Here is a 13,399-nt window from a genome sequence, read left to right on the forward strand (position 1 = left end):
CAGCAGTAAGTAATACACTTTCTTAACCTTTGCCAATGTGATTTTGTATGTTTTCAGACATAAATATCATTGTGTATTTATGCATTTATAGTATAACTGTAATAGTGACTATCCTTTAATAAGATACAATTTTACTTGCATCATGAGTCTGTTAATTAATATTTTTGTTAGCAGGTGTTTTATGTATGCTTCTTTAAATTTTATTTTGAAAGTCCAAGTTATTTAATAATATGAATCAGTGTGTGAGTGTTTATCTATAAATTTTCATATGCACTTTTTCATTGGGAAATTAGTTTGATAATTTCAGTTAGTTTGTAGTAGTGTAGGAATAAATTGCTTGTGTCTGGTGCACAGTGTGCCTGTTGATATCCATCTATCTTGCAGTGTGTATAGTTGGTAAAAAATATTTGTTGTGCAGTTGTTTGTTCTTGCCAGTATCTCCATTTCCATTCTGGTAAATAAGAGAAGCTCCGGCATAATTTCTGTAAATTTAACACTCCTGTTGTATTTAACCTGCCCTATACAGCTACAGGTTTTCCATATGTACTCCTGGATGTCTCACAATCTTTAGTTCATTTTATTTTCCAAATAAGTTTCCCACGTGTGAACTAGAAAGGCAATTGACCAAAGAATCATAGTTGGATTTCAAAGAGAAACATGATTTGTGAATTAAAACATTCTCATGTTCTTCTTGTTCAGATCACTAATTAATTGAATGTAATCCTTTTTGACTATATGAAAGTTTTACTAGGTACCAGGTAGTGTCTTTCTTCATCTGCTATTTTCCAAGTGTTTTTGAATCCTTACGACTGTATCCTCCAGGATACAGTATCCAGCACAGTCCGGGTGTTCAGAGCATAAAAGGTGCTGTTGGCTAAAAGACATCCTGTAACTGCCACTGAAGGGTTACTGAAAGAGGTGTGTTAGAGCTTAGTGGCTCAGCAGACAGTAAATCAGTTAGGTCTCCTGACTGCATCTGTGCTTGATTTGACAGAGGCCTTTGAGCTTGTGTGAAGCTGCACCTGCAGTGGTTCTTCATGTGTTTTATTTCATGGTTCATGCTCATGGTATACATGCAGTCTGTGAATATGGGATTAGGTTGTTAGTACCAGTGGAGGAATAAAGGGCTAAAAAATACCAAAAAAAGTAAAATCCCTGGGTTTGTACTCTGTTTCCTAGGCCTTATAGTATATGGTAAATGGTTATCCCATGCCTAGTCATTTACACATTTACTTTAACAAAAAAATGTATAGAGTAGGTTTGCATCTTTTATCTCCTTGGAATTTGGAATTACTTGTGGGGAGATAATGGGCTCATTGCCTATTGGGCTCATACATTGTGTATTGGACACCATACTTACAAGGATACCAGCTGAAGCAGTAGCTGAAAATGATAGACTGGACTTAGGTCTGCTGGGTTTGTTTGGACACATACTTGGTTAACTGCTACAGCTTTTTGCTCCCTCTGATCCCTCTTTGCCTATTCGCTAGTGAGACCTGATTCCAGTCTGAGCTGACATCTCAGCTTCAGAAGTCTTACTATTTTGAGAACTAATATGAAGACTAATTATTTCAGAAGGAAAACATACAGATCTCTCTTTAAGGCTCTCTGCATCTAAGTGTGCTTTCTCACCCCAGACTCCACAGCTTGTGGTGTTCTAAAATGGATCAGTCTCTATTTAATCTTCCATAGCTTTGGAAGGACTACTCTAGCGTGGCAAAGCTTTATCTTAAGTAGTTATCTTTTGTCACGTACCACAGAATGTTTCCAGAAAGCTTCCACATTTACTAACAGAACGTGCATAGTGCACAAGTGTTTTGTTAGCAGGTCACTCCAATCTGAATAAGCTTATTCTTTGCCCCTAATTGGAAAACAGCAATTTGCTCACAGTGGGGAAATCAAGAGTGCCATTTGTAGCTAGATTCAGCCTTTAAAATTGGAGGAGATGCAGCTGCTTTTAGGTGGTGGTCCTTAAGTACAGGTGTGTACATATGTGGTTTTAGGCTGTTGACTTTATAGGCTTAATGAGGCTGCATCCTGGGGAAATATGTGTTTATTCGATTCATCTTTTTGAGTTGTTTGAGGGAAGCTTCACTTCATACACTTAGCCTAAAAGAGAAAGCTCCTTCAACATACATGAAAAAGACAAATACTTTTAGAAAGTATTTTGCAGTCTGGCTGAAGAAAATTAGGTCCATTTGCTGCCATAGGAATTCTTCAAATGGGACCAAACTGTAAAACAACAGCTTTTGGTCGTAGAATTATGAAGTGCCTGTATTTGATTAGTGGAATGTTTCAGCTTTTTGCAGCTCCTGTTGTCTGATAGTCAAGGTGCCTGAATCTGTAGGGTGATAGTGTGGAACTAGAACCACAAATGTTTGACACTGATCTTTGGATTCCTTATACTTAAATGCAGAGCTGTTCCGTTACATTAATATTAGTTGCCATCTCCTGCTAGCTCAAATCTAATGTCAGCAAATCAGTTTGTTCATTAAATAGTTTTTTTATCAGATTGGGAGAGTCCTGGTGACTTAGTTGAATATCCCTAGTTTTCCACTTTTTTTCACTTGATGGAAATGAGAAGTTACTTTTGGCACTTCTATGTACTTAAGGGCTGATAATTCTCAGATAAGCCATAATATGTTGTATGTTAACTACTGGATCTGAAATAATCCACTATTGATTGATTATTGGTTATTTTGATTATATTTTTTTAAGATATTTTTCTTTTAATCAGTTTGATTTTTTTTAATCCATGTTTGAAGGGAGAATGTAATTAGTAACATTAACTAGGTATATAACAGTCTAATATTATTCAAGTGATATTTGACACTGCACTTTATTGAGAAGTAAACTTTTACTCAAAATCTGTTTATTTTCCATAGCTATTTGACCTCAAGCGGGATTTTTGAAATACACTGGCATAATCTCTATGTTAGAGATAGAATAGCTAGTAAGTATAGATGCCTCTAAATTTCTGTAGACCAGGGAGTTTTTTTCAGAGAAAACATACTGTTGTATGTTATTAATGCAGTTTTTGTTGCACATAAAGGACACAATGTATTTTAATTAGCCAGAGTAATTTTACATTTGCAATAGCACAACATTATCTGGAGGAGAAGATCTTAGTAATTTTACTATGGTAAAATTAAGTCCTTTTTAGACAGTATAGGATGTGTTTATTTTTTTAGGTCTCAATCAGTAGTAAATTTTAATATAAGCTGAGGTAAGCAAAACTGAAAATGAGATGAGATGTAACCTTTACCCAGCACTTCATTAAAATTTCAGGTGAGATAAATGAAAAATCACTCTACTCCTGGAGTGTCTTAACACAAAGATTCAATTAAAACGCAAGCTCTCGGTTAATCTAAAATGCAAAATTATCAAGTGCAAGCCATTGTTAACATACTCTCAAGGGTAGCTGACTAGGAATTAGAGTCTATCAATAAATCTGTGATTTTTTGTAAGTGTATTTAAATTTTAAACAGATACAAGTATTTTTATTATTGAGGCTTATAAACTCCTAGTTATGTTTTTACCCTTGCCTTACAAGTACCTAACATTTTGATAAGCAGGTACAAGAGCATGAATACCTGGTCCTTTTGTTTTTCTAGTAATTCTAGGTAGTTGAGCAGCTGATGCAATTTTATGTAGAAGGGAAGATAAGAACATGCTTGTATTCTATGCTAAAATGATTTTCTCTGAAAGTAATATGGCTAGTCATATGTGAAAGTATAACTGGGTGTTTTAGAGTGAAGTAGTTCCCTTTTCTTTTTAGTTGATTCTGTATTGCTTCACTCTAGTTCTCTTTTTTCTATTCAGTGATAACCTGGCTTTAACACAGAGGGTTTAGGGCAAGATTTGTTGCAAAAGTTTTTGGAAGAAAAAGATACTGTGAAGTTAGCAGCCTGTGTGTTTTACTGTGTAAACAGTAAATGCTGTGTAAACAACAATTACAATCAATTCATTAATGATATCTGCGTTATAGCAGGTTAAAGAAAAATAAAATCCATGTTGGCATTGTAAAGGAATCATGCTTGTTATCCAAACCTGTAAAGCAAAAAGAACTTGTGACATGAATTCCACAGTCTAAATTAAAGTATCCCAAGTATATTAAAAACTTCATCAGTAAAGGAAAGCAGGACATGTAGTTGTATGGATGATGGGTATATTAAAAATGCCCAAATTGATTGCTGATTTACATCTGTAGCTTTGATCAGGTTTTATTTTGTAAGGGTACATACCTCTTTTATAATGAATTTATTATTTTGTTCTGGTGTTTCAATTTTCTATTAATAATAACATGCAACTTTGTATTAACTCCATTTGGGGGCTGAAAAGACCTTATGCATATATGTGTGTATAGATGCGAATATGTGAGTATAGAGATTTCTTTTGCAGACTGCATGGCTACCAGACAAAGTGCAGATTCTTTCTCAGTGACATTCCCTTGATTAAAAAATCATCCTAGGAATTGGTGATGGCTTTGTGATGAAGATCTTACTCTTACACTAAAGCAGTGCATTTGGGCATAATGGGGAAAGAAGGCTGGGCACTCCTCAACAGTAGTCTTCAACTGATAAAGTAATATTTAGTTTAGAACCCAAATGTGTGGGTAAAACAGTGTTTTTCCTTAACTCACTGATTTTATGATGGTAAATGCTTCAAATTTGTGGAAAAAATTACTGAGTTTGTGCAGATGTTTTGTTGTGATAGAGCTATTATCCAGCTATTAGAAGATAAATGACTGATCTTTTCCTCTTTCCTTGCCTCTAGAAAATTGAAATAAGAAGGGAAATATCATTTGGGCTGTATGATTAGGGCAGGTGGGCTGGCCATTAATTTAAGAGAGAAGAATCGTGGCAGCGTGGGCCAACTTGCAATGTATTATCAGTCAAACCTCGATGCACTTCTTGTGATGACCCAGCACTCTCAGGTTTTCACAGCATTAATTAGAATTCATGACAAAATAGATGCAAGGAAACGTTTTGTACCCTTCATAATTTTATAGAAAATTTATTGTTATTAGAGGAACCATTTGCTTAGTGTGATTTTTTTCATTACCAGCTTGTCAACTAGCATAGATAATCTGGAGAAAATATGAACTCCATAGATTGGGTGTCACTTTTGTTGATGGTTCATATAGTTTACCTTGGAGCACAGCTAATGGCTGAAGTTCATAGCAACAGCACAGAAAAATGTGGCATCTAGTGGAAGACAAATGAACCATGTTTATTCCTTTAATATAAAAAATACATAAATGGAAAGCTGTATTTGAATTTGATGAGCTCATTTCTACTTTTGTTGGAATGATTTATATTTTCTCCTTATACAAAAAGCTACTATTGACACAGTGAGATGGAAATTAACTGACTGTTTTTTAGAAACTGATATTTTTGGTTTTATATTCTGATTGAATAATTTTGTTATGATTTTAAATATTTTTATGGAATGTTGAGCATTTAATAAACAAAGATTATTAGCTGTTGACTAATGTTTAGATATATAGTAGGATTATACTATAGGGGAAACAGTGTAGGCTAGAAAATAATCTCTTAATAAGAAAGCCTTAGGAAACTTTCTCAGAGAAATCTGCTTGTTACCAGTGCATTTTCAGTTTGTCATGTTCTTACTTTATTTTTTTTCCCATTCAAATGAAAAGCCAAATTTTAGAAAATACAATAATGGGCAGAGAGGCATGATCTTAATAATGTCATGATGAAGGGCAATTCCTATATTAACTTATAAATCTAGGGACTTGCCACAGGAATAAAATGCTTGTTTGTCCACCTCTTGCATTTCATAGCATAAGTTCAATGTTTTTACTAATGTCTTTTAAGTGTTCACAAGTGATAGCATGGTCATCGTAAACTTGAGTAGGAGATAGATGTAATTTGAAATAAGTAATTGTTTTGAATTCCTGTATTCCACTTTGACTCTTTCTTTGTATTAAGTTGTTGTGTTTTATTCATAGTAACTGAGCTTTTAAAAAGCCAGCAGTGTTTATAGGATGTATTCTCAGTTTTCAGTTATCTGAATTAGTGCTATATGTATTTTTTGTCAGCTTTCAAGCTAAATCATACCCAAATGAAAAAGAAATACAGCAAAATGTGTGTACTGAACTACTAGTGATAAAAGGCAAGGGTGCTCTCTTTAGAATTACTGTTGGAAATTTGTGTCAACCTTCACCTCTGAACCTTAAAAGGGTATTTTTAACCATTAGACTGTGACTATTCTGATAGTCATAAACTGATATGTGTCAATCTCTCTTGTCTTGGATATGAAACAGTAACCTACAAAAAGTCTCTGTGTGGTTTTAAAATATTATCTCTTTCTTCTAAAACATCAAGTCTGTCATATTGTCCTCTGCAAGCTGACCTGAACTGTAGTTCAGAGTTCTGCTTTCTGATAAAAGGACTTTGCACTTTTCCAGTGGGAAAGCTTCACAGTTTCTGTGGCCTAAATGAACACCTGCTCAGGACACGTCTGGGATTAACCACTGCTTTCTGCTGGGCTTTGAACACCCACCTTAGCATCAACTCTCCACAGTTTTTAATTATAAATAGGTTACTGATGCAGCACATTATTAAGAAGAAAGTTTAGTACAACAACAGATAAAGAAGAGCTTTTGGTTTTTATGATACAGCAAATTATTTTGGATGTAAAGTGTATTTAGCTCTATCAAATAATCAGATTTTGTTCTCTGAAATGAGTTGCATTCTTGTTCGGACCAGCAGGTACCAGTATGTGGATGAGGCTGGAGACAATAAATGCAACTTCACGTTTATTCTTATTCATAATTCATAAAATCCCCCCAGAGCCTGAGACTTGTTTAGCATAATAGCAAGACTATCTTCTGAGCTGTTTTCTTTCAATTGTAGCGTTGAGCGCATACTAATAAACCACGTCAGCCAAATACAGGGAGAAAAATGTAACATATGAATATCATTGTATTTAATATTTCTCAAAAAGTACCGTTTCAAGAAACTGCACTTCTCTTTAATTGCTTACTTTAAGTCATTGGGGAAATTATAGAGGTTGAAATGCAGATCCCTAGTGCTCGGATAGAATATGACATTAATTTGCTGCCAGAAGGCTATACTGCATGCATGCTAACTGCATACATATCAGCTGCTTCATATAAAGTATCATCATTTTAGTTATTTGACTTAACATATACTCTGACACAAAACCAATCTTAATTAAAGCAATTAGAAGAGAAAGAACACTAATCTTAGGCACACAATTCTATGTCCTCATAAGGCATGGTCAGCTTTTGATCTTTTCTTGCAGTTAAAGTAACCTGCTGACAGAATTTTAACTGGAACTCCATTATTTTAGAACAAAATACCCAGGCAGAAGGTTTCAGTAATCCTTGAGGTGTTAGAATGGTGATAATGTATTTAATTTTCTCATAAAAACAAAGCTGTTTTGTAGTCATAGCATGATGATATTTTTGCAGTAATAAAGAGATGTTTCTTATGAAGGCAAAAAATTGTGTGACAACATGGCAAGATATAAATTATGCCTTCCTTCAATTATGTAACTGTTGCGGAAGTGCTGAACGACATGCAGAAATTATTTGGGGGGTATGGGGGGGAGGAGTGTGTTCATGAAACTCTAAATATAAAATTTTTGTGATGGTTAATTTTGCCATATTGAGAGAGAAGTTTGAATTCCAGTAATGCCCAGGGAACTTGGCTCAGTTTTTCTTTACTTTGAGAAGGCCAGTGTTGATAGAATCCCAAAAGATATTGCTGGGCACATGTTTTACTACATCTTGTTTCCTGTTACTTCTGAGTTAATTGCAAGTTCTCTGTTAATTTATTTGGAAGTTGAATCTGTAAAAAAAAAAAAAATTGTGCTTACATTGCACTATGTCTTCAGGGCTGGGAGCTAAGATTTATGTCTGCAATAGAAACAGCAAGTGTTTTCTCTGTTCTAATAACCTTACCCCAGTTCTAGTTTAAATAAGATACAGTTTCTGTGGGTTTACTTTTTTGTTGTTCTTGTTGTTTTGTTTGGTTTTGCTGAATAGAAATAATTTGAAATTGCTGATAATTGCTAGTATTAGTTCTGATTCTCACTTGTGGTCTAACTGTATACCTAATACTGACCTTCTGGATTATATTTTGTTTTCTAGCTGGTAGCTGGGAGTGTGGTGATGGCATTTGAGGAAGTGTGTCCAGATAGAATAGATCTGATTCACAAGAACTACCGAAAGCTCTGTAACTTGCTGGTTGATGTGGAAGAGTGGGGTCAAGTTGTTATAATCCACATGTTAACTCGGTATGCGCGTACTCAGTTTTTAAGTCCATGGAAGGTAAGTTTGTGACTTCTTAAATTACTGTTGTGAGCCTGCATTATGAATTATTTCCGTTGTTGGATTTACTTAGTCTTTTAAGATGCATTTCTATGGAGACTTTAGTAAAAGCAGAGATCAAATACTTAAGTCAGCTCTCTAAAATTTCACTAACACAAGGCATCTACCTTTCTTCAGAGCCTGAGAATTCTCCTTCCAGGGTATAACCTTTTCTTATTTACCCATGCCACATCTGTGGGTAGCAGAGAGATTCCTTTTTCTGTGGTTCTTTGAGCCATGTTGCTTTTTGCTTTAGACAATTTTATGTGAGTCAAAATCAGAAACATTTGCCGTTCTGTCCTGAAAGTGGGTAGACTCTACTTATATTGCAGATACCCAGTATCACTGCATAACAAACATTACACTACTTGTTTAGGCTTTGTTAATGTGCTGAGGCACTGTGTGAAGACTTGAACATATGTATTTAAAATGTAAAATGTAAAAAATGAGGTGGTTATTTTTGTTTATATTGTGTAAATATGAGAATACCTTTAAAAATTTATCAAAACAGGTTATTCAAGACACAAATTCTGTCACTTCTTACTGTAAGAAGGGCACAGCTCAAGAAATGTATGCTGTTAACCTTGTTTCAATAGAGATCTAACTGTGAATAACAATTTAAATGAAAAGATTACTTCTGGAAAGAACTGTTAAAAAATGCTCTAAAAGTCTGGTTGGTTGTGTTTATTACAGGCTTGGGGATGTTACTAGTGTTAAGTTTTACCTTTTAATTGGAAACTCATTAATGTTTAAAAATGCACATTTTAGTGCAGATTATTGTCATAAGTAGCACATTAACAATTTTTTGAAGATTCCTTTTTTCAGCATCGGAATAGGGTTATTATTGTTCTATCACTGAGTTCTTTTTAACTGTGTTTTAATATCCTTTGCCTGGAAAAAAAATGGAAATGCAGAGCCATTCTATGTTATTAAATGTGTAATTTATTGTGTGAAAATAATTATATGGAGATATATTTGGACAAACAGTTCAGACTGATTTAGTTTATGATTATATTAACTTCTTTAAAAAGAGGGATTATAATGAATATATCAAAAAAGTCTGAACTAGAATCATATTTATGGGCTGCTAGTTAGATTCTGAAACACCCTTTTTTCCTTTTTTATGAAAAGTAAATTGGTTGTGAGAATACATCTTCCCATAACATTGCTTAAAATAAGGAAAGTATTTTTGGATAATAAGACGTTTAAGTTATATGTTTTCCTAATGTCCTTGAGGCAGTGTTAATTACATGTTGATTATTGGAAGAAGGCAACTTGCATTCTTCTGTCTGACATTTAGAGACAATCAAAATTGATAATCTGCTTTACCTTAAGCTACAGTCCCAAATTATCTTTCAGCCAGTTTTAGTCTGTAATTGGACAAAAGCAAAGTTGAAGAGGAGGATGACCTCCTGTCTTCGATTGAGAGGCTGGAGTTCTTGATGGGATTTGGTTTCTCTAAATCTTTTTTCACTGAAACTGGATGGATCACAGTTGCTGCTGTGGCCTCTGCTCTAGGAGTGACGGATTTGTGTGAAAATACTGCCCGTGCCAACCTTAAATTAGTCATCAGTAGTATAGTGTTAATTACACTTTGTTTTCACTTTCAAGATCTTCAGTATAAAATTTAGTTTGTCTGCCTACTCAGCAATTTAATTAGCAGATTTTTTTTTTTGTAGTGCTAGTTGAAATGCATGCCTTTGTCAATATGTTCTTAAATGAACTCATCATACAACAGGCTATCTTGTACAGTAGAAGAGATTTTTAATTTAGTTTATTTGCATCATTATGGATCAGTATTTAGGCTGTTTATATGTAAATGTATGATTTGAGGAACAATTAAGTGTTGACAAAGTAGATTGCAGTCATATCAATTGCAGTGCATTTTCCATAATTTTTCTAACTGACATCTTTGATGATAAATAGTGGATGCCAAGTCAAAGCCGATTATACAGTGCACTAGGAATTCATGGCGCTGTCAGGGAGAAGACTGATTTATTTTAAATTTACATATTAATGAGAAGATTTGTTAAGAGGGTGCTTGACTATAGAAAATAACAGCATATTCATAGGGCACGACACTTTATAAATAAAGCTGATGCAGGAAAATGGAAATTAAACCTATCAGATTAATAAATTCAAGGCTGCTAAAATGCATATTTGCATTTTTATTCAGTAAAATTTCCTTCACTTTTTGAGGAGCATATGTTGCTTTTGTTTAAGTTAAGCTAATTCCTAACAAGTAGTGGTGTAGTGTTTGGAACTGATTTCTTGAGCATTTAGAAATCTAAAAAAATTTTGAATACTTACCAGTTATGGAGAAAGATCTTTTTTTTAAGCAATGCTTAAAATTGTTGCAATTACCCATTAACCAAGAATACTTAGCTTTTTATTCCTATTTCTAGCTTTTCTTGAAGCATATAATTTTTAATTCTAATTGTGAATGAAGTAAGGAAGAATGTCCTTGGTTTATCCTATTTGTCTTAAAATACTTGGGGGTGCTCTTTGGGTAGTTACATGCAAATAGCAGTTTCAGAATAACCTTTTTTCTATATGAACTGTATGTATTCTGTTTTAACATGTGTTAGCTGAAATGAGACAAGACACTCATAATCTGGAGTAAAAATACCTGCTTGGGACTAAAACCAGCTAAGAAAAATTCCAGGTTTTCTGGGAAGTAAAATACTTGATAGCAGATAAAACTATGATGCATTTCAGCTTAAATGCTTTGTCCTGCCCTTGTTGCAGAAGTTGTTGGGACTGCCAAGCTGTTTGTAAATACCTCCTGAACCATAACAGCTTGCAGTCTAATACATAAAGATAGGTAAAATAATATTTTTGGTAGTTTTCAGGAATACGTTGAGTGGCAGTCTAGCAGTTCAGGAACTGGTTTTCAAGCTGTTCTGCCATCCCCGTTTCTGCAAGGAGATGAGGATCGCAGGAGGTAGAAACTACTTCAGCTGTCCTGGTACGCAGAGTTACCACCAAACTTGTGTGGCATCTGGGAGGGCAGCTTCTGAAAGCTGGAGACTTGATCAGAAGTTTCAACACTCTTTGTATAGAGCAAGATGGAGCTAGGAGCTGCAGTCTTGCAAAACAACTGTGCCTCTCAGGGCCATTCAGCTTCATTTCAGACAATTGAAGATTACATAAATAAACTCTTTTGGTGTTCAGTAAGGGAACGAATGGTGAATTCAGATTGATAATGGGCTTCAGTCATTACAAAGTTCCTGATAAGTACTTATAGGAATCATGTCTCAGGCTTACATTTTAGGATTATTTATTGAAGTATTGCTCAATTTAAAGTGCTCAGAATTCGGCATAATTGTTGGGCTGGGAGGGATGGAAAGGGAAATTAAACATGAAGAAAACAATCTGAAAGAATAAGGACTTCTGTGAGAAAAGCATGAAGTATTTGAATGTCTATGTATCTAAAAGGCATAAATTATGGAAAGTAGCCCAGCTCTTAGTAATTACAGGAAGAAACAGATTGAAAATATTTATTTTGCTTGATTGTTCTGGCAAAATATTGAGGTTGCTTCTGACCTCAGCTTTTCTGTGATCTCTTTGTCTCTTGTTAAATGTTTATGTTTCCTGCTCTTGCAGTACTTTCTCAGTGTCTTTTAGTTATGAGTTCTTAGTGTCTGCCATAAAGGTCATGGTTTTGTGTGATGGAATTTGGTGTCTAATGGCTGCTTCAGACAGCTGAGCAGTATCTAAAACTGCTTTAGATGTCTCATTTTTTTTGTTGTTCTCTGCGTTGGGGTATGCATTGAGGCAACTGTAATTGTGAATGATAAAGCTTCAGAAAATAATGTCTATCCTTTGCTTTTGTAGAATTTGTTAACAGTGATGAGCATCCTGCATCAGTTCTGCTGGTTTACTGAAGAGCTTAATAAAACTTTTAAATCCTCTGCTTAGAAGCTGAGAACAAAAGTGAGGGGTGTATTCAGGGTAATAGCTTCCAGTTGACTAGGGTACTTAGATAAAGCCGTAAGAATGAAACACATTAAAATACTTTAAAAGTATTTTGTGTGTATATAATAATTTATCAGCCTGAATAGGCCTTTTCCTTCTTTTGTTTTCCAACTCAGTAGGGGATCTACAAGTTTTATTATACTCTTCTGCAGTAAGGAGGCATTGATGCATATTTAAGAAATACTCGGAATAGCTTTCAATCTTTAAGAATAAAATTAACCATTACATGGTACGTATTACTTATTTAACATATCATCTCAGTGAAGTTTCTTTGTAGATAAAACAGGTGATATTCTTGCGGGGTTTTAAATTTTATTTTTTCCCCTGCCCTAAAAGATTGTGAGACCAGAGAATTCTCTTGACTCTAAAGTGGCTGCTAAGAGCAAAATATTAAATTAGGAAAACTAGTTTACAGTGAAATTGTCTTATGCTGCTTATTTCTTCCTTTTTTAATATATCCATCAGAATCTTCAGTGTGAATTGAGGCAGTCTGGATTCAGTTACCGTTTCCTTTTTTATCAAAATGCAGTACTCTCTGACCAGGTTCTTTAAGGTATGCACCAGGTGGGGTTAATATTTGATACAAGATTCGCTTATTTGAAGATATTTAGTGAAGTGTTTGGGGCATAAAACGGACTAGCTAACTATTCTACTGTCACATCAGTTTTATTTTTTCCTTTTGTGCATCCTGCTTAGTAAGATGAGAATAACTTAGTGCATAGATTTTTGACAAAAAAACTACCTCAAGCTAATTGTGGAAAGGTTAGATAAAAAAACTCTTTCAGCAGAAGAAAAGCTGACAAGAAGGTTAAATTTTGGGCACATTAATTTCCTGATTTGTTTTGCTTTGTGACTGCTCAGTGCTTACTGTTGGTGTAACAGAAATATAATCTGCAGATAAAAATGCCATTTGTCTTTGCAGCAGGATGTATTGCTGTGATTTCTGTTAGTCCCATGACACAGTTGCAGGAAGAGCAACAGTGAGTAGAATCTCTCTAGGCAGGTTCTCTAGGACGTGTGTATCAACTCAAACTAAGAAAGGAACTCTTTGTTTTCCTA

General features: G+C 34.5%; 1 protein-coding gene across 5 annotated transcripts in view; it reads left to right on the forward strand.

Annotated features, from left to right (window-relative positions):
* Positions 1 to 13,399, forward strand: part of AP3B1 (adaptor related protein complex 3 subunit beta 1) — a 153,228-nt gene that overhangs the window by 31,529 nt on the left and 108,300 nt on the right. For all 5 annotated transcript variants that reach the window (XR_005255446.1, XR_005255447.1, XM_038125180.1 and 2 more), the window contains exon 7: positions 8,144 to 8,323. Coding sequence is in view for 3 of the 5 variants with exons in the window: in XM_038125180.1 (XP_037981108.1) it covers positions 8,144 to 8,323 (180 nt within the window). In the remaining 2 variants the exon portion in view is untranslated. The remainder of the gene's footprint in view (positions 1 to 8,143; positions 8,324 to 13,399) is intronic.

Source organism: Motacilla alba, chromosome Z (assembly GCF_015832195.1).
Source record: "Motacilla alba alba isolate MOTALB_02 chromosome Z, Motacilla_alba_V1.0_pri, whole genome shotgun sequence".
Taxonomy (NCBI): Eukaryota; Metazoa; Chordata; class Aves; order Passeriformes; family Motacillidae; genus Motacilla; species Motacilla alba.